This window comes from Helianthus annuus, chromosome 7 (assembly GCF_002127325.2).
Source record: "Helianthus annuus cultivar XRQ/B chromosome 7, HanXRQr2.0-SUNRISE, whole genome shotgun sequence".
NCBI lineage: Eukaryota > Viridiplantae > Streptophyta > Magnoliopsida > Asterales > Asteraceae > Helianthus > Helianthus annuus.
The window spans coordinates 148,122,418-148,143,439 of NC_035439.2; the positions used below are offsets into that span (position 1 = coordinate 148,122,418).

Here is a 21,022-nt window from a genome sequence, read left to right on the forward strand (position 1 = left end):
TCATCCTGTTAGATTTATTTTAAAATTTAAATAAATCTTGTCTCTTATCCAATCCTATTTTTGTCATCATTAACAAAATTATCGAATAAAAAGCATACCACACAAACAGCAGAGTAATCAATAAATCATCCTGGTGAGCGAGTGAGTAAATCCGTAAACAGAGATGGGTAAAGGAGGAAAGAGTGAGGGTGGAGAAGAAGAAAACATGGCTGCTTGGCTTGTTGCTATCAACACCCTCAAGATCCAACCCTTCAACCTTCCCCCTCTTGGTCAGTAATTAAGATTGTTTTTATTAACATAATTAATTAATTAATTAATAATAATTTGTGTGAATTCAGGGCCGCATGATGTTAAAGTAAGGATGAAAGCTGTGGGTATTTGCGGTAGTGATGTTCACTATCTCAAGGTTTGTCTCTCTCTCTCTCATCACCTCTTTTTTTTTTTTTTTTTTTTTTTTATAATTTAGGGTTTTATTATGATTAATAGCTATTAAAAATGGATTATTTTTTTTGGTAATATGGGGATTGAATCTTGATGGTGTTGATTATTTGAAAGATTGAGGGTTAAGCACCACCACCGTCCACCACCACCACCACCACTGTCCACCACCCACCATCGTCCATCACTACAACCACCGTCCACCACCCACCACCATCATCTACCACAATCACCGTCCACCACCCACCACCGTCCATCACAACCACCACCGTCTAACACAACCACCGTCCACCACCACCACCCACCACTGACCTCCGTACACCATCGCCAGTTTATTTTAGAAGTCTACATACGTTAAAAACAAACAGTCTTCTTCTTGTAGACTGCAGAGGTTTGGTCCACCTCTTCTTCTACATATGTCTGCAAGATGTGATCCGCAGACTGCAGATATTTTACCTCTTAAAAAACAAACAACACCTAAGGTGTTGTTTTTCTTTCGAGTTATGGTTAGTATAAACATATTGTAGGGTTATGTAGTTTTGTGTGCTTAATGATATTGAAAGAGTCAACCGCGTCCGTTGTTAATTTATCAAAAATAAATCTGGGCCAAGAGAACGATCCAACCTTTAGGTATTTGATTCTTCAATCATCAATATGAGGAGGCGTTCATGTTAGAACCAATAATATTTATGAGAACTGCTAGAACCACATAATACATATGTACTTATTGTTTTGAGTGTGCTTTTGTTTCTCTCACACTCAGTGGCAAAGCTTGACCATGAAAACGCGGGGGGGGGGGGGGGGGGGGGGGGGGGATGGGATTCGAAAACGTATATACCCGAAATTTTCTATAGAACCGGGGGTCGAAAACGTATACACCCAAAAATTTCTATACGAAAACTACGTATATAACACTACCGAGCAAAAAATTCGGGGGGTCAGGGGGCCCCTCCCGGCCCCTCTTAAGCTACGCCCTTGCTCACACTGCTTCAAATATTCTTTTATGCATTATGGACAAGTATACGATATTGTTCTTCTACTATTGATTCTCAAACAAACGTGTCCCATTCTATTAATATTAATCATTATGGCTACTTTTTTTTCAACGTCTTTCGATTTGCAGACTCTAAGATGTGCAGATTTTATAGTGAAAGAACCAATGGTTATCGGGCACGAGTGTGCCGGGGTGATAGAAGAAGTCGGTAGTGAAGTGAAAGATCTAGTGGTCGGTGATCGCGTAGCACTTGAACCCGGGATCAGCTGCTGGCGATGCACACACTGCAAACAAGGCCGTTACAATCTTTGCCCCGATATGAAGTTTTTCGCCACTCCCCCTGTTCACGGCTCTCTTGCAAATCAAGTACAACTTATTTTCTTTCAGTTTGGTGTTAAAAACTATGGGTGCTAAACGGGTCGGGTTGGCGGGTTCAACCCGAACCCAAAAATTTTAGATGAACCAAGACCCGAACCCGAAAATTGTGTCATACATACGAACCTGAACACGACCAGAATATTCGTGGGTTGACCCGAACACGACTCGTTCAACCCGAAATTATTTATTTTTTAATTTTTTTCCCGTAAATTAATATATTAAAATTAAACTTACTACAACAAAACGTAACTTTATAAATACAATTACCTTTAAAATATAAAATCTTATTTCAATTTCTCTTTTTATGTTATAATTATGGCATAAAATAAATACTCAATTTAACTTACGGCATAAACATATTTTAAAAAATATAATATAATATGAATGGGTTAAACAGGTCAACCAGGGGCGGACCTGGGTTAGGCCCAGGGCGGGCGGGCGCACCCCTTGAAAAAAAAATTAGTGTATTTTTTAGGCAAAAAACCTGACCGCACCCCCTGAAAATATGCTTGAACCACTCATCCGCACCCCCAGCAAATAATTTCTGGGTCCGCCACTGAGGTCAACCCGCCCGGCTTGACCCGAACCCGACCCGACTAGCTAAACGGGTTCGTGGGTTCAACTTGAAACTGACCCAGACCCGTTTAGACTAAACCCAAACCCATGAATTTTGTGTCGTGTTTCGGGTCATGTCAGAAATTCACACTCCTATTAGTAACGTCTGTTCTTCTTGTAACTAACAGGTGGTGCATCCTGCGGATTTGTGTTTTAAACTGCCTGATAATGTGAGTTTAGAAGAAGGGGCAATGTGTGAACCGTTGAGTGTGGGTGTCCATGCTTGTCGGCGTGCTGAGATCGGCCCGGAGACAAATGTGTTAGTCATGGGGGCCGGGCCCATTGGGCTCGTGACCATGCTTGCAGCCCGCGCTTTTGGTGCTCCGAGAATTGTGATTGTGGATGTAGAAGATAGCAGGTTAGCTGTGGCGAAAGAGCTTGGTGCCGATGAGATCATTAAAGTCTCCACTAATATTCAGGTCTTTTTAATCCTTTAAAACTAAATGAAGAGTAAAATGTCATTTTCGTCCCTGAGGTTTGGCTAGTTTTGCGACGTTCATTGAAAGGTTTGTTTTTCCGCATCTAGATCCAAAAGGTTTGAAATCTTGCCAATTTTCATCCGGTTCGTTAACTCCATCCATTTTTCTCCGTTAAGTCAGGGGTATTTCCGTCTTTTTTGTTAACTTAAAGGGCAATTCGGTCTTTTTCAGTTTATGTAAAAAGACCGAATACCCCTGGAAAAGACCAAATTACCCTTTAAGTTAACAAAAAAGACGAAAATACCCCTGACGTAACGGAGAAAAATGGATGGAGTTAACGAGTCGGGTGAAAATGGCAAGATTTTAAACCTTTTGGATCCAGATGCGGAAAAACAAACCTTTGGATGAAAGTCGCAAAATTGGCCAAACCTCAGGGACGAAAATGACATTTTACTCTTGAATGAATATACATGTATAATGATTTTTAGTTAACTATGCATATACTTATATTTTGTGTTTGTTTTATGTTATATTTTTAAACATAGGATGTAGAAGAGGAAGTGGGATTAATACAGAAAGCCATGGGAGGTGGAGTCGATGTAAGCTTTGACTGTGCAGGTTTCAACAAGACGATGACAACCGCTCTAACCGCCACTCGTCCTGGCGGAAAGGTTTGTCTTGTGGGAATGGGCCACCATGAGATGACGGTCCCTCTTACTCCAGCGGCCGCAAGGTAACTTATCATAAAATTAGAGTAAAGTACACGGATCGTCCCTGTGGTTTACCAAAATTTTGGATTTGGTCCCCTCTTTTTCAAAAGTACACGGATGGTCCCTGGGGTTTGCAATTTGTAACGAATTTAGTCCCCACTTTTTTTCCAAAAGTACATGGATGGCCCCAATGGTCTGTAACGCATTTAGTCACTAAACGTTGAGGACTAAACGCGTTACAAAGTGCAAACCACATGGACTATCCGTGTACTTTTGGCAGAAGTTGGTGACTAAATACGTTACAAAGTGCAGACCACAGGGACCATCCGTACTTTTGAAAAACTAGCGACTAAATCCAAAAGTTTGGTTAACCACAAGGACCTACTCCTTATCATAATAATTAAACTAAAATTTTGAGTTAATTACTGTTTTCGTTCCTGTGGTTTGTCAAAAATCACTATTTCGGTCTATTAGTTTAAAAATTGCGATTTCAGTCCTTGTGATTTCACTTTCGTAACCATTTCAGTCCACCTCGTAACCATTTTAGTCCCTGTACTTAACAGAAAAATGGATTGAAATGGTTACAAAAGTGAAACCACAGGGACTGAATTGGTTACGAAAGTGAAATCGCAACTTTTAAACTAACGGACTGAAATAGTGATTTTTGACAAACCACAGGGACGAAAACAGTAATTAAATCTAAAATTTTTGAAAGCTGCATTGATCTTTTGTTGCAACTATTAGGGAGGTTGATGTGGTGGGTATTTTCCGGTACAAGAACACATGGCCGTTGTGTTTGGAGTTTCTGAGAAGTGGTAAGATTGATGTGAAGCCGTTGATAACTCATCGATATGGTTTCTCACAAAAGGAGGTTGAAGAAGCTTTCGAGACGAGTGCGCGTGGTGGTAATGCCATCAAGGTTATGTTCAACTTGTGAGTACAGAAACAACAAGTTGGGTTAAAGCAATCAAGCAACTTCAATCTTATAAATATTTGGTTGGTTATGACAATGCATATGCTTATCTGTACTTCTTTCAGATGTTTGCTTTGCATCGACATTTAACAATAATAACTATGGTGGTTTTTTTTTTTTTTTTTTTTTTTTTTTTTTTTTTTTTTTTTTTAAATCCACACTTATTTAACTTTTATATTTTTAGGTAAAGTGGTTGAATAGCGAACATGTTGTCAATTTAGATAGCGTGTTCTTTGAGTTTGGGTACATGTTTTAACGTGACATAAAAACTCGACAGGAGCTGAGATGAAATCAGTAAGTTAGGGTTGAGGATACGAGTTAAATTAGTTAAATAAAAAATGTAAGATTACTTAATCATTGGAGGAACATAAGGGAAGGGGGGGAGGGGGACCATTATACCCTTTGTTGACATGGACATCATATGACGGAAAACGTCCCGAAAACACATGATCTAAGTTAAGTTAAATTAATAAAAGAAAAGTTTTAGTTCTCATTTTGATCTTGTAGAATGAATTATTCTAAGACAATCTTTGTGGCTTTAGAGGGGAACTGATAATTGCTTCCTTCGACTGCCTTTTATAAAAAAAGTATAGTCAATCTGTGTTGGGTCACATAAGTAACGATAGCTTTTTGTTCCAGCAGGTAAATTAAGAGCTACAGTGAGACTTTTAAGCTTAGTCATGACTCGTGACAAAAAAAAAAGGATAAAGCAATGTTCAATAACTATTTAGAGTTATAGGTGACGTACTTAATCAAATGCAATACTTACATTTTGCCTTTTGTATATTGTTTTTCAAATGCAACACGTATAGACTGATCTTTTCAAATTCAAAAATCTCGAATAAGCTAAAAACCTTAATATGCATTAAAATAGCAATAAAAACAACGAATGCGATAGTACCCATACCCTATATGGCTATATACTACTTTTGTCCATTACTTTGATATGTATTTACTAGTCTATATTTCAATCTATTAAGAGACATGCATAAATAGCAAAACAAAGAGTATAAAACTTTCAATCTTCTTAAATGTTGTTGGATTCATGTACAAAAGGCCTCACATTTGAAGAGAATAAAACTCAAGTTGCTCCCAATAATTAATGGGACCATGGAAGCATTATTGATTATTAAATTAATTAACAAATTGGATGTTTACACGTTTTGGCACATGGCATGTAATGAGTCATGACTCCTTGTCACCATCAAAAGTTGCGGCCTAAACGCCATTATTTAACAAACCCTTTATACAAATATTAATAAACAAATAAATATAACATTAATCATCACTAGTACTTTAGTGGTGGTCACGTATATTTAAGTTCCACTTATGGTGGGTTTAGGTGAATTTTTTCCTTCAGGTCTCCAGTTCGAGTCTGGATGATAAAGGTTTCTCATTGAGAGGTTTAAATTGGAGATCTATTGTGTTAGAGGGCTCTCTAGCGCGAACCTGATTAAGACAACGTATGCTAGACCTCCTGACATTCGCGAATAACTCACACCTTTAAAAAAAATATATAACTTTGTTTTAACATTCAATGGGTTTTTAGCTAGAGTTGCTTATAAAATTGATTTTTATTTTGTACGTTTTAATAGAGTTGTTTTAAAGGTAGTTTATTTTAATTATTTTCAACTAATAAAACAAATTACTTTGAAAAGATATTTAAACTTACTTATTCTAAACAAAATAACAATCTCAAACAAATATGTTCTTTTCAAGCTTTTTAAATCATAATAAACAATATTATTACAGATAATGATATTCGCTAATCGCTATCAGCCAACAAAATACATCGCCTACTTCTTTTTAATCAGCAAGCAAAAAAAAGTATATTAAACGAAAGACGATCAAAGAAAAGCTGCCCGAAACAAAAGTACAAATTAACATTGAGTAAGTCACCTAAATAACCATCAACACTTATAATACATTGTTTACTACAATTCCAACATATGCTTTTATGTTCAAGCAACAAGAACAAGAAAAGAAGGTAAAAAACTAAAAATAGAAGGAAACAAATTAAAAACAAAAAAAATACAAAAATATATGCTTTTATGTTCAAGCAACAAGAACAAGAAAAGAAGGTAAAAAACTAAAAATAGAAGGAAAAAAAATTAAAAAAAAAACAAAAAAAAAAAACAAAAATATAATAAGAAACAATGATTGGCTAAAAACAACAGAAGAAGACAATCAAGTTGGGGTTTTTTCTATTTCTTTTTAGGTTGAATTGGCAAAGCTAAGAAGGAGCAGACAATCAAGAGCCCACTCCATATGCCTCCCCCTTTCATGGGGAGATTTTGAAATCCACTTCATTCTCTCTCTCTCTCTCTCTCTCTCTCTCTCTCTCTCTCTACAGGTTTAAACCCTTCTCTCTCTCTCTTAAAAATTATACCTTTTTTGTATTGGTATGAGTTTCTTGATCTGGGTTATTGTTTATCTTGAATCTTGAATTTTGTTAGGGCTTTTTTAAGTGGGTTTTAGTGATTATATATGTTTTTAGTAATTTTGCTTTGTGGGTTTTGTTTCTTTCTTGTTTTTTTATTAAAAAGTTTGAATCTTGGTGAGTCTTTTTGAGTTTTTTGAATAAAAATTCAATAAAAATTGGTTCTTGTTATGTTTTCAGATCCGGGTTTCATGTGGGGTTTCTCAGAGGTTTGATTTATGTAAAATTTTTTCATGAATCACATTGTAAGTTTATCAAGAATCATGAATTCTTTGACCTAAATCAAGACTTTTAAAAAGTCAAAGTTCCCACCTTGAAAAAAAGTCAACAACTTGGGCTCCTATGGATGTTGCCAAGAATGAAAATGAATCATCTTCCAAACTCTGCAACTGTTACAAAGTTGAGAACTTGACAGAAACCATATTAAAAACCGACGAAACATCGAATTTAAAAGATCGGTACATTCTCGGAGCTCAATTGGGATGGGGACAGTTTGGTGTAATCAGAGAATGCTCGGATAAATTAACCGGTGAACTACTCGCTTGTAAATCGATTTCAAAAAACCGACTAGTGACTGATGAAGATGTAAGAAGCATAAAACTCGAGATTGAGATAATGACAAGGCTATCGGGGCATCCAAATGTTGTCGATCTCAAAGCAGTGTACGAGGAAGAGGGTTATGTTCATTTAGTTATGGAGTTGTGTGCGGGTGGTGAGCTTTTTCATCAGTTGGAACAACAAGGAAGGTTTTCGGAGTCGGAAGCAAGAGTTTTGTTTAGGGAGTTGATGCAAGTAGTGAGGTTTTGTCATGATAAAGGTGTTGTTCATAGAGATTTGAAGCCCGAAAATATTCTTTTAGCGACGAAAGCTTCCTCGTCGCAGATAAAGTTGGCGGATTTTGGTCTTGCTACTTATATTAAGCCCGGTATGTACTGAATTATCATGGTTGTAAAAATCCCAACTAGCCTCTGATTAGTCGTTGATTAATTCCTAGACTGAGGTTCACAGAGTAATTTTCATCTAATCGGCTAATTAATCTTTAGGCGGTCAATAGTGGTTAAATCCAGTCCTAACTGGCCAAAAATCGGTGGCAATATAGCGATTTCGGCCAAGTTTCGGCCAGATTCTTGACCGAAACCTATAAACCTTGTATACTTGAAAATATGGGTCGAAGAAGGTGTTGAAACATGTCTACTTAAAAAAATGAGTTAATTACTGTTTTCGTCCCTGTGGTTTGTCAAAAATCACTATTTCAGTCCATTAGTTTAAAATTTGCGATTTCAGTCCCTGTGGTTTCACTTTCGTAACCATTTCAGTCCCTGTGGTTTTACTTTCGTAACCATTTCAATCCATTTATTCTGTTAGTACAGGGACTGAAATGGTTACGAGGTGGACTGAAATAGTTACGAAAATGAAACCACAGGGACTGGGACTGAAATCGCAATTTTTAAACTAATGGACTGAAATAGTGATTTTTGACAAACCACAGGGACGAAAACAGTAATTAACTCTAAAACAATACATATTAAAATGTGTGTATATACATATAAAACCGAAAATTACATATAAAATCTTAATCAGATTGATCCCGATTAATCGCTAGTTGGTACTCCACTGGCCGACCAGCGTCTAGCGATTCTTACAACACTGCTAAATTCTCATCTAGTTTATTATGTTTTTGTTGTAAAATCATGAACTATGTGTTAATCTTGTTTCGCGAAACAGGTCAAAGGTTACATGGAACCGTCGGGAGTCCGTTTTATATAGCTCCGGAGGTGCTTGCCGGCGGTTACAACCAGGCAGCCGATGTTTGGAGTGCAGGTGTCATTTTGTACATTCTTCTTAGCGGTAAACCGCCGTTTTGGGGGAAAACTAAATCCCGAATATTCGATGCTGTTCGAGCCGCGAATTTGCGATTCCAGTCGGATCCCTGGAATGGAATTTCGGATTCCGCTAAGGAGTTGATCCGAGGAATGCTCGATACGGATCCTTCCGTTCGGTTAACCGCTCAGCAAGTTCTTGGTAATTAATCGAAACCAGTTTCGAGTTGTTATGAATTTGTTGGGTTTTTTGCTCGGTTCGCGAAATCTGATGACTGCTTTCATTGCTACAGATCATGCATGGACTAACGGTACGAATGTGATCGCTAAATCGTTGCCAAATCGTGGAGAATCCGAGCTAGCGGGAAGCTCGTCGTCGGCTTCGTTATTCATGGCCCGGAATGATGACATCAGTTTCGGGCTGGGCTCACCGATTATCTGCGAAACCTTCAGTTGCAAGTCGTCTTTTTCTTCGTTCCTTGTGGAGCCAGTGACGCCTTTCGTGAACTCTTGCGGGTTCTCATTTCGTAGCAGTGGCGGGTCGTCAAACGCGCCTCTCGACTTCTGCACACCGATCCACTCGGTTCACAGTTTTACGTTCTTTGGGCTCGGGCAGGAGACTGAAACCAGTCCTGTTGTAAGCGTATCGGACCAGGAGACGAGAGAAGCGAAAGAGCAGAAAGCGGTTGAGGTGAAAAGGGGAGGTGGGTCTAGAATATGGGTGAGTTATAACAAGCGGAACAGGACGATTGGACTCGGAGAGTTTGAGCCGTTGGATGTGGTGGTTGCGGAATCGGTTATCCGTTGGGTGTCGTGCACGCATCTATCGACGGCTTTGCGGTCGGATTTTGTTTGTTGAGGGTTTGGTGATGAAGAGTGGTTTGTGGATTTTTTCACATGTGAAATTTCTTCCTGAAGTTTGACTTTTTAGTTGACTTTTTAACATCTTAACTCTCAACATGTGTATATGGTTGTGTATTTATTTTAGGTTAATTGAGCTATGTGAGTCTATTATGAACTTTATACGGTTTGTTACCCGCCGGCTTTATCGTTTTAGTGGTTTTTTTTTTTGAACGACAAATTTCTTTTATTCCTGTCGTCTGTGGGACTTGAACCCAAGACTTTTCCCTCCGAAGGTGTTTTAGTGGTCTTTTAACATTTTTTTTCTTTTTCTTTCAAACATATTAGTTTGTATTAAACAAATTAAAACGAAATAAACGTCTAATGGTTATTATACATTTATACACAAAGATAAGTGCATATTCCGGAAAAAAAAAAAAAAAAAAATACTATAGGGTAAACGATTCGGAGAAAGTTCTCGTTCCTTCGCTTCGAGACTGAACTTGACAAAATAGCTAAACTATGAACTGAATCGTTTTGGTCTCAGACCGGTGGACTTGTTTCGGTTGAACATTTCAGTTGATTTAACGGGTTTTCAACTTTCAGTTTCGGTTAAACATTTCAGTTGATTTAACGGGTTTTCAACTTTCAACATACCTATTTTTATAGCTTTTTAACATAATCATAGATTTTCTAAGATAAATGCACAGGCATACACTTTACAGGTGTTCTTAATCATGTCTTGAATCCTGCCTGCTTCACTTTCAAGCTCAGGAATGATCCATTCTTTATACATGTATTTTTCTCCCTTGTATTTCTTCTAAGCCATGATGTTTTCAATATAGTCTTTTCTCAAGGATTCATCTGCTCTAATATTTGCTCACATACATTTTTTGCAAACTGCTCCAAAGATCTGACTTGTGTGAGCAGAAATTGATAATGCCTTTGAATTTCTTTGTTAGTTTTTCGAATTTCTGTTGGAGATATTTATTATATTATCTATTCAAAGAAGTATTATAGTAAATTTTAAAAGCTTTTTTTTCTTTTTTATCAATTTTGATTATCATAACTGGAAAAACTACAATCATCTATCTAATAACTCTAACGACGTTAAAAAAAAAAAACTAATTCTTAATCTAATGGTCAAAGGCTAAATTCAGAAACTCCATAATGACACGTCAGAACAAAATTCCAAGTCATCCTGACAAGTGTCATATCCACCCATCCGAGGTGGCGGAACCATCATTCCCTCAGCCATTTTTTTTTTTTGAAAAGCTTATTTCATTAGAAACACACACCCAAACCCGAAAACCGGGCCGGGAAAACAACCGAAAAACTACAAGCTACTTAAATACAAATCTACACCAATCATTCCAAGAAATCGACCTACCCTTAGCTCTATTTTTATACCACAAAAAACCCATAGACTTGACCTCGCAAAAGATACTATCGATCTTAACTTCAACGTCAGAAAAAATCGCCTTATTACGCATAAGCCAAAGGAACCAACATGCCGAGAAAATGATACCATGCAGAGCCTCTTTAGCTTCTGATCCGAGCGGGCAGACCTTGTGATATTCCAGCAGATCTTTGACGGAGAATGCAAATATAGGCGGGATGCGGCACCAAACACTAATCTTCTGCCAAAGGACAGCCGCGAGATAGCATGAGGTGAACAAATGAGACACCGATTCGTCCTCGGTTCTGCACAAAGGGCAAGACCCATCACCAACAACAATTCCTCTTTTCCGAAGCTCGTCAACCGTAGGAATCCGACCCAACCCAACCCGCCACACGAAGACATTACATTTGATGGGCACCCACTTACACCAATCAAGCTGGAACGAACCTCCCGAAGCTTCCTTATTATCCAGAATTTTTCTAGCCGAGCCCACCGAAAAAATACCCGATCGGTCCCCCTCCCAAACCCATTCATCCCTTCTATCCGATACGGACACAGCAGACACCGCACCGCATAACTCCTCAAATTCCGTGGCTTCTTCGTCTTGGTCCGGATCATGCCTCCATAGCCAATTTCCGCTAATTCTCTCATTGACAGAACACGTTTTAACGACCTCCAATGCAAACAAGAGAGGAAAGGAATCTTTCAGAGGGGTATTCCGGAGCCACGGGTCCAACCAGAAGAAAGTCTCATCCCCTTTGCCAATTTTACTTCTAAAAAAGGACCGAATGGTCGAGCCGTCAGACAGCGGTTTATTTACGACCGCAACAATATTAGGCCACACACCCCCTACGGACTTCTTAACCGGAATAAAGGACCACCCCGACCCTCTCGAATGAAGAGAATCGATGACTTTGACCCACAGCTTACCCTTGTCCGTTTTGTATCTCCATGCCCATTTAAAGAGCATCGCCTTGTTGATAGTGCACAACTTCTTAAGCCCTAAACCCCCTTTTTCCTTAGATCTCGCCACGATATCCCAAGAAACCCAGTGGGTTTTACTTCCCCCATTAGACCCACCCCATAAGAACTTTCTAACCATCCCTTCGAGATCTTTAATAACTTTCACCGGCGCCTTATATAACGAGAAAAAGTAACAAGGAAGACTTTGTAGGACCGAGCGGATCAACGTGATTCTTCCTCCCATCGATAACAAGGCCGATTTCCAAAGAGCTAATCTCGACTCGAACACATCATAAACCGACTTCCAATTATTAACTCGGTTCATGTTCGCTCCTACCTTCAACCCTAAATAATTGAACGGAAGGGTATCTTGTTTGCACCCAACAACGTCGGCCAATCTCCCTACCTCCCCTATGTCTACACCAATACCATACAGACTGGACTTACCCAGGTTAATCTTCAGCCCCGAGCAGGCGAAGAAACTCCTAAGCAACCTAACAACGTTCAGAGCACCGTTAGAGTTCCACTCACCGACTATCAACGCGTCATCCGCAAAAAATAAATGAGAAATCAATGGCCCATCTTCCGGAAGAGAGATCCCCGAATAAACCCCCACCTCCTTGGCTTTCTCCAGAATACTCGACAAACCTTCCATAGCCGCCACAAACAGGAACGGAGATAGAGGATCCCCCTGTCGCATACCTTTCTCCCACTTGAACTCAAACGTCGGGGCCCCATTCACTAAAACTGACGAACGAGCGGAGGACAAGACACCCCAAATCCATTTACACCACCTTTCTCCAAACCCCATTTTACCAAACACATCCACCACGAACTTCCAATTGATATTGTCGTAAGCTTTTTCAAAATCAATTTTAAGCAAGAACGCCTTTTTACCACTTCTTTTCAGCCACGAATGAACTTCATTAATTACAAGCGGCCCATCAAGAATGAGCCTACCTTCCAAAAAAGCCGACTGGGAGTCCGAAACCACTGAACCAAGGACCTTCTTGAGTCTATTAGCAAGGATTTTTGACACCACTTTATTAACAACCCCCACTAAGCTGATCGGGCGATAGTCGCCAAGCCCCAATGGATCTCTAACTTTTGGCACCAGGGTGATAAATGAAGAGCCACACCCTTCATTAATGCTTCCCGAATCAAAGAAACTAGACATGATGCTGAGAAAATCCTCCTCGAACAACCCCCAAAATGTTTTGTAGAATCGAAAGTTGAAACCATCTGGACCGGGGGCCCTATCATCCCCACACTCAAACACCGCTGACCTGATCTCATCAACCGAGAACCTTGATTCAATATCCCGAGCTTCCTCAACCGAAATCTTCTTTAAATTAGGGTTCGCGAGCCGAGGCCGAGAGCTCATGTCTTCCTTATACCTTGACCTAAAAAAGTTAAACACCTCCTTTTTCACCAGAGACGGTTTGGACACCCACTCATCACCAACAGACAACCCGTGGATGACATTACTGGCCTTCCTACAATTGATCATGGCGTGAAAGAACTTCGAATTTTCATCCCCCTCTTTAGCCCACCTCACACGAGACCTTTGCTTCAGGTCTTTCACCTTGGCCAACTCCATCTCCTCGATAATCCTTTTATTTTCCGCTAACACCCATATCTCTTCCTCCTCAAGATCCCTACCCTGCATAATAGCTTCCAGCTCCTCCACTTCTTGCTTTGCCAGATCAAGGGTTTCCCCTTCCTTAGCAAGCATCGCATTTCTCCACTCTTTAATCTTGGACCGAACATGACCCAGTTTCTTAATAAGCCTCACGTCCGGTTTCAAATCCAACGCCGCAAAACTAAGACAAGCTTCCTCAACCACATCTTTGAAGCCTTCTCTCCCCAACCACGAGTTAAAAAACCGGAATGGCCGAGCACCAAAATTGACAGATTTAGCCGATAACACGATGGGGCAGTGGTCAGACCATAAATTCGGAAGGGCCTGAACACGGGCCTCAGGCCATTCATTGAAGAACTCGGAATTCACCAAAAACCTGTCTAATTTACTCATCTTCTGACTATTTTCCGATTGCCAAGTAAATTTCCTACCTCTCATCTCATACTCAATCAGGCCGGCATCAAAGATAAGAGCATTGAAATTGCTGGCACAGAGGGGCTTGAAAGAGCAGTTTCTCTTCTCCTCCCGAAAGCGGACAGCATTAAAATCCCCGCAAACCACCCACAACCCCTCATAGGATAAGATAAGCTCACAGATGAGATCCCAAACCTCCTTTTTCGCTTGGATCCCCTGCGGGGCATACACATTCAAAAAATTCACCACCTTATTATACCCTTTCAGCTTCCCACGAACATGTAAGTAATTTCTGTGCTTATTATTTCCTTCCAACGAAAAAATACTCTCGTCCCAAATCGAGATAAGACCACCCGAAAGGCCCGACGAATCAACAGCCTCAAAACCAAAACTCCCCCTGCCCCAGAACCTCGACAGAATAGAATGAGAAACATTACCTTGTTTAGATTCTTGAATCGCCATAAAGGAAATGTTGAATTCCTTCCTGATTGACTTTAACCATAGCCATAATATCAAAAAATCTCGGCAAACAAAAAACAGCCTCCTCATCCAAATAAACCACTTTTTTCGGCACCTCATTTTTCGGCAACTCATTTTTCGGCAACTCATTTTTTTCCACCCTCTCCACCACACCATCCTCAACCCCAAACCCCTCGGCGGCCTTCACCGCGGCCTTTTGAATATCCTTCACATTACTAGATTTCGGCACAGGCAGCCGCCAAACCGAGTCAGCAAAATTCAAACACGCGGACCGACCCCGCATGGCCAAAGCCGCCACATCATGCGCCCTGGCCGCCATGTCAGCAGTCGGATATGATCCCAACCACACTCTTGTCTTTTTATTCGGCTCTCTGACCTCACACACCCACTTGCCCGAGTCCCGCCTTCGGACTCCTCGGTACACCGGGTGACGTGTCTCCCGGAACTTTTTTCGGCCAGCCCGCTTTTTCGGGTTTTGTGAAGCCAGATTGACTTCCTCGTCCGAAAAAGCGGCGGCCGTGCTGGAATCCGAACTTGAACAAGATTCGGATGGAGTGTTTTCGGCTGAGAGTGAAGAGTTGAAGTGGATAAAAGTGGTCATTGTTTTTTTTTTTTGTTATTGGTTTGTACGGAATGTTTTGGGAATTGTGAGTGAGTGAATTATGTGAAAGTGTGTTTGTATATATATATATATAGATATATGTATAAGAGTTTGATTGATAAGCGAAATGCACACGGAGTGAAGTGAAGGATGATAAGAACACAGCTGGGGATGAAAGTTGGGGGAAAGTGGGTATTTGAAAGTGACAACTGTTTGTTTGTTTGTTCACATACTGTTTGACCACTTACACTCTTCCTAGTACCACTTGCTTAAGGTAAGTTTAATGATATCCTTGTACCACTTGCTGCTTAAGGTAAGTTAATGATTTTTTTAAACGGTGAGGATATTTAACTTGTTGTGAGAGAGATTTCACCCCCTCCTAAATAGAGGGTCCTAACCTCACTCTGATCAGACTATATTGTCTTAACCAGGTCTACGCTGACGGTAGGAGTTTGGCTAATGGCATCGGCGTTCCACGGGAAACCATACCACCATTTCCTGTGATAGGGGCTTGCGCCGCCACAAAAGAATCTCTCTGACGTAACAAACGGTGGACTAAAATCTAACCTTTTTTTGTTGTAATGTACACTTTTATAATCAACTAGATAAAAAAGGATCTAACTAATAATCTATTCTTAACTTTTTAAGATTATTCTTGTATTTATCACTTTATATTTTTCACCCATATCTAGTTAACGTATTCAAATTAGAATACTTTACTAATCTAGATATCAAGGGCATGTAGCCGATCGGTATTAAGGTGTGTAGGAAATGTATCCATTTTCATATGGTTTACAATTAACACACTTGTAGATTTAGAAGTAGAATTAGAGAGCATGAGTTAGTCGAAAATTGTATAGGGCATGTGGTCCATTAGTAAGGGGAGGCGGGGTGGTTATATTTGTTGTGCGTGATAAGAAGTTCTACAACTTGCTGAAATGCCCACCGCCACCAACTATTCAACGAGTGATGGAATCTATTCCGTGATAAAATCATCGCGTTATGGGCTTGTGATTGATAAATGGATGTGAGGGGTGTGAGGGTTTATTGTTGTGTGTTGTGAGTGATGACCATTGCCACTAAAAAAGGTTGTGGGTTTAACTATTAACTATATGAATTAAACTTCAAGTCGTATTTTTACATAGATATATACAGAGATAGAGTGAAAAGAAAAAGGGTGTAAGAATAAGATACATGGTGGGTGTAAGAACAGTGAGAGTAGGCCTGTAAATGAACCGAACGAACACGAACTCGAATATATAATCAAACACATTTTTTTGTTCGTGTTCGTTCATTAAGAAAACGAGCATGTTCGTGTTCGTTTATGTTCGTTCGTTTAAAGCCTAAACGAACAGTTCACGAACATAAACGAACACAAACGAACATAAACAAATAAAAGTTAACTGAATATATTTGAATAAACATAAACAAACATAAATTAACATGATTAAACAAACATAAACGAACATAAATGAACGTATCTGAATAAATATAAATAAACACGATTTAATATTAGTGAACACAAACAGGCAAGTCTAATATATTATAGTTCATCCGAAAAAACATCTAAATTAGGGTTCATGATACTAAATTTAAGTAGTTTTTTTATATAAATATTAAGTAAGTGATCAGTTAAGATCTAAGAAAAATTTTAAAATTTCTTTTTTTATTACGAGAAAATTTAATTATTATTTAGTTATACTTATATAAGTAGTTAAAAAACCTAATATTTATATAAACATAACTATTTATGTATTTACTAAAATATAAACGGACATAAACGAACGTAAATAAACGAACATTCACGAACATAAAACGAACGTTCACGAACATAAATGAACGAACACAAGGTGTGTTCATGTTCGTTCATTTAATTAAACGAACATAAACAAACTTACTGCCGAACAAATTCACGAACAGTTCATGAACGTTCGGTTCGTTTACAGGCTAAGTGAGAGTGTTTATTATATGTAAAACTTATGATGCTTTTTGTGTAAGGCTGGAACCCTCATTGCTTTTCAATCTAAGATTCTTCATGGTACGAACATTATCTTCTTCGTATATTGCTTTCTTTTCGGTGGTGATGTAATCTTGGACATTATAATATACGATGTCCCGCATTTAATATTATACACCTTTTTTGCTTAACACAATATCTTTAACTGTAACAATTGACAGAAAATGACCACAATCGATCATTGCGATAAAACTAGTATATTGTTAATAAAATAATATCTGCTTTAAAATATAAATTACAAGTGATTGAGTTACTCGAGTTTAAAACATAAATTGGTCTAAACTATATAAATTATACTAGTATTAAGCCCCTGCGTTGCAGCGGTTGTCGTAAAACTATGCGAAGTAGTACCAATGCTATACCACTATCAGCAGCCACCAACACCAGAAAAGCTCGTAAAAACAAAATAAATAAAAACGGAAAAAATAACGCGGAAACAGACGTAAAATCTTTGAATCACGCACGCTCGTTGCAGGGAAATTAAACCGTTCGTAAAACATAGAAAAAATAACTAAGTCAATCCAGGACCCGCGCGTTGCGACGAACTTGTCAAACGGAGAAAAATAGATGTGTTGCGACGGGCTAGTCAAACGGAAAAAAAATATACGAAAAAATGTTGAAACTCACACGCACATTGCGGTGCGTTAACTCACAATATTTAGAACGAAATGAAAAACTTGGGAAAGATGAAAAGTATGGTGCACCAAAACTGAAAATAAAAAAGAGTTGGCGTTAAATTATAAAAGATGGAAAGCTTTGGATTAAAAGTAAAAAAAACAAATGGTCTAAATTGTAAAGAAGAAAAGTTTTGGGTTAAAAAATAAAAATGTTACGCCCTAACACGTTTAACCCTAAAAATGACGCAGCGGAAAAAGAGCCTTAAATTTTCTTTCTTTATCAACAACATTACTTACATGAAGGTTCCAATTTCTCAAAAGTCAAACGTTCTATAAAAAGAATTCACAACGTTCGTACAAAAATTCAGACTTCTAGATGTTATATACTTCAACTATGTGACCGATCTTTCCGTACAATCCTTGCTCTTGACTCGATCTACGTCCGCTTCACATCCTTAGTAGCAGGAGAAGTCCGAGTAGCACCTGTGGGCATCACATACAACTTAACCATTAGTCTACGACAACATCATATAACATTAATCTCATATAATTAGAAATTGAATAACATTCGATAATGTGACATTAGTTCATTCAACTATCCCTTCGCATTCCCTTGTTCCGGATTCGGCTTGAATTTTCATTGGAATTCAATGTACTCATTCCTGCATTACATACCAACTGACTATTCATTTCATTATCTCGTCACATCCCAGCTTTCTATCTGATTATACATTCCGTGGTGAGACTTCCTCGTTGTACCTGCGTTACACTTTGTTCACAAGGCACGCTATTATTATCGTCAGTACTCAATTTCATTGAATACATGCATATATATATATATATATACGCAAACGTTCACACATAACTACCCACATACTTGCGTACCAACATACATATGTGCGTACCTACATACGTGCATACCTACATACATGCCTACATACACACTTACCTACTCACATACATACGTTTCTAGACGCGTTTGACGCGTTGCCCAAGGGTTCTCTTTTACTAATCATGTAGGTAAATCTCTACCTATATTTACCTACGCCTTTCTACTTATTTCGCTCCATATATAATTGCATACACGCTCATCGTATCCCATAAACATTCTATAATAAGTTTAGAATACGATTCGGGACTCCTTTTCAGTTACGGGACTGTTTTGTACAAATTCTGCACATTATACTGAACTGGCAGCTGATGCACGGCCATGCGTCCAACCGCACGACCGTGCAGTGGCAACTGATGCACGGCCATGCGTCCAACCGCACGACCGTGCAGTTCCTACGACGTTGGGGGCACTGGCAGTGCACAAGCTAGTGCAATGATTTGCTCGAAATCGCACGACCATGCGGCCAAGCGCACGACCATGCGGCCAAGCGCACGACCATGCGGCCAAGCGCATGACCATGCGCCATTTCGCTGCAGATCCATTTCGATGTCCGAAAACGCTAAAACTTGCGTAACTTTTGAACCGTTTACCCGTTTAACCTCCCGTTTCTTCCCACATGCTTGTAAATTCACATTCTACCATATGGACTTAAAATCCTACCTCCGGATTAAGGAAATTCTTAACTTACATGCATTCGACTTATTACAATTTTCTAACTATTTGACCCGTTCATGCTTTTTACCAACATAATCTGATTATTTGACCCCAATGCCATATGAACTTAATCATTCTACTTTCGACTATCATGAAAAGTTAAATTCCCGGTTGCCTTGCATCCTCTTAACCCATTTTCGCTCAAAGGCTTATTTTTGACCCGTTATGGGTATTTGCGCATTAAATGGTCTATGACATACAAAACTCTATACTTCGCTTTTATACTTGACCAAGACATTACTCTAATCAAATAGCTCGTTTCCAAACGACTTTTAAGGTCATTTGGCCGAAATACCCATCAAGGGCGTTTTTGTCAATTTAGCCCTATCCTTAACAACAAAGGACTTCCTTGCCCAAGTAGCCAATTCTACTACTTAGCTACAATTTTTAATCACACATACCTCACTCGGATCAAAGCTAAGATCCGTTTAATGTTTCATTGCTATCATACAATTTCATTTCTTTTTTTTACCTCAATTATCATACTAATTAGTTTGCACATAACTTTACATAAACAACTAAGAAGTAATTATAGAAATTACTTACCTTGTGCATCCGTGTTCGTAACCGCTTCCTTGCCTCATCTTGACCCGTTAACCTTCCATGCTTGGCCCATGCTCGTGTGATTCCAATTCTTTCATGTCGCCATGCCAAAATCATGTTAGTATTCATGCTCATTCAAATTAACACATATTTACCTATTCTTATCAACATCGATTATTTTTACTAACATGCATACGACATGATTTGTCAACCATAATATTTAATATCTTCGAAATCCAAATTCACTATCACAAAATGTACAAGCTCCTAATGCATAAGTTTGACCGACATATACTTTCAACCCGAATTCATATACGATTATCATCTAAAGCATATTTTTCCCAAGTTAGTAAACTACTACTTTTATCACAATCGCTTTGTATACATGTAAACTCACAACTTGCATACAATTTCACTTTCTAGCTTCACCTAGTCATTTTATCAAGCACTTGGTGTGCGTACAACCTACTATGCATAGTTTACAACTAGTTCAAGCATAGTCATTAGCTTCCAAATTCCCGATCACCAAGAGAGTGTTCAAAATCACATTCCATTTATACAATTAACCCTAAACTAATATCACCAAACCCATTTCAAGCTAGTAACAAATACATCAAACAAGGATTGGACATGGGTAGAACACCCATGTCGCTACCTTCATTCAAGGTTGTGGGTTTCTTCTTTAATCATCAAATTAACCGAAATCATACATAATACACGTTTTATTTAGCGATTCTAACATATAATCATGCTTAATTTCATACCAATTCGTGGATTAATCAATAACCCACTTCATGTAAGATCAAAAATTCACAAATTTCAACTTACCACATGTTCATCTTGTCTAGATGATTAGGAATATAAGCTCATGCATCCGATTTATCCCCAAAATCAGGTTCAATTCTTGAGTTCTTGTAAGTAGTTGAAGGAGAAGGGTTTCCCCCATGCTCCTGCTCGTTCTCACGCACACACACACCTTGTGTGTATGAGATTTTTGTTTTAATTAAATTCATTTTCAAATTTGGCAATCCTAGTCCCTCAAGTTTATTACCCATCATAGTTGCCACAAGTTTCATTCCTTTACTTAATTTGCTAGACATTTAACTAGGT

The 21,022-nt window shown here is 38.7% G+C and overlaps 3 protein-coding genes and 1 long non-coding RNA gene across 5 annotated transcripts; 2 read left to right on the forward strand and 2 right to left on the reverse strand.

The window, feature by feature from the left end:
• Positions 1 to 68: 68 nt before the first annotated feature.
• On the forward strand, positions 69 to 4,647 carry LOC110869262 (sorbitol dehydrogenase). Its single transcript, XM_022118553.2, has 6 exons — positions 69 to 269; positions 339 to 406; positions 1,562 to 1,798; positions 2,554 to 2,844; positions 3,390 to 3,577; positions 4,299 to 4,647. Exons 1-6 carry the CDS (start codon positions 164 to 166, stop codon positions 4,489 to 4,491), a joined length of 1,083 nt encoding a protein of 360 aa, XP_021974245.1. The 5' UTR covers positions 69 to 163; the 3' UTR covers positions 4,492 to 4,647.
• A 2,064-nt stretch (positions 4,648 to 6,711) lies between these two features.
• LOC110869263 (calcium-dependent protein kinase 17) lies at positions 6,712 to 9,822 on the forward strand. Of its 2 annotated transcripts, none has more exons than XM_022118554.2 (4): positions 6,712 to 6,880; positions 7,148 to 7,892; positions 8,693 to 8,989; positions 9,081 to 9,822. In XM_022118554.2, the coding sequence occupies exons 2-4, from the start codon at positions 7,310 to 7,312 to the stop codon at positions 9,644 to 9,646; spliced, it is 1,446 nt and encodes a 481-aa protein (XP_021974246.1). In that variant the 5' UTR covers positions 6,712 to 6,880; positions 7,148 to 7,309; the 3' UTR covers positions 9,647 to 9,822. The 2 variants fall into 2 exon arrangements, with proteins under 2 accessions (XP_021974246.1, XP_035831334.1); XM_035975441.1 differs by having other exon boundaries at positions 6,727 to 7,892; positions 9,081 to 9,653; positions 9,688 to 9,822.
• Positions 9,823 to 10,721: 899 nt separating this feature from the next.
• On the reverse strand, positions 10,722 to 15,163 carry LOC110869264 (dehydration-responsive element-binding protein 1D). Its single transcript, XM_022118555.2, has 2 exons — positions 14,557 to 15,163; positions 10,722 to 10,885 (listed from the first exon to the last, which is right to left on the reverse strand). The coding sequence occupies exons 1-2, from the start codon at positions 15,127 to 15,129 to the stop codon at positions 10,784 to 10,786; spliced, it is 675 nt and encodes a 224-aa protein (XP_021974247.1). The 5' UTR covers positions 15,130 to 15,163; the 3' UTR covers positions 10,722 to 10,783.
• Positions 15,164 to 18,325: 3,162 nt separating this feature from the next.
• Positions 18,326 to 20,791, reverse strand: LOC110867509. The gene is made up of 3 exons (XR_002551650.2): positions 20,741 to 20,791; positions 19,916 to 20,003; positions 18,326 to 18,532 (listed from the first exon to the last, which is right to left on the reverse strand). It is a non-coding gene; the product is annotated as an uncharacterized LOC110867509 (long non-coding RNA).
• Between the last annotated feature and the right edge of the window lie 231 nt (positions 20,792 to 21,022).

Bases quoted from the DNA above. Each gene is read 5' to 3' on its own strand.
- LOC110869262 (XM_022118553.2), top strand. From the start codon at position 164: ATGGGTAAAGGAGGAAAGAGTGAGGGTGGAGAAGAAGAAAACATGGCT. The intron at 270-338 runs GTCAGTAATTAA...GTGTGAATTCAG, and splicing joins CTTCAACCTTCCCCCTCTTG to GGCCGCATGATGTTAAAGTA. The intron at 3,578-4,298 runs GTAACTTATCAT...TGCAACTATTAG, and splicing joins CTTACTCCAGCGGCCGCAAG to GGAGGTTGATGTGGTGGGTA.
- LOC110869263 (XM_022118554.2), top strand. From the start codon at position 7,310: ATGGATGTTGCCAAGAATGAAAATGAATCATCTTCCAAACTCTGCAAC. The intron at 7,893-8,692 runs GTATGTACTGAA...TTCGCGAAACAG, and splicing joins TGCTACTTATATTAAGCCCG to GTCAAAGGTTACATGGAACC. The intron at 8,990-9,080 runs GTAATTAATCGA...TCATTGCTACAG, and splicing joins AACCGCTCAGCAAGTTCTTG to ATCATGCATGGACTAACGGT.
- LOC110869264 (XM_022118555.2), bottom strand. From the start codon at position 15,129: ATGACCACTTTTATCCACTTCAACTCTTCACTCTCAGCCGAAAACACT. The intron at 10,886-14,556 runs ATGGCTATGGTT...CAAAAAAAAAAA, and splicing joins TGCCGAGATTTTTTGATATT to ATGGCTGAGGGAATGATGGT.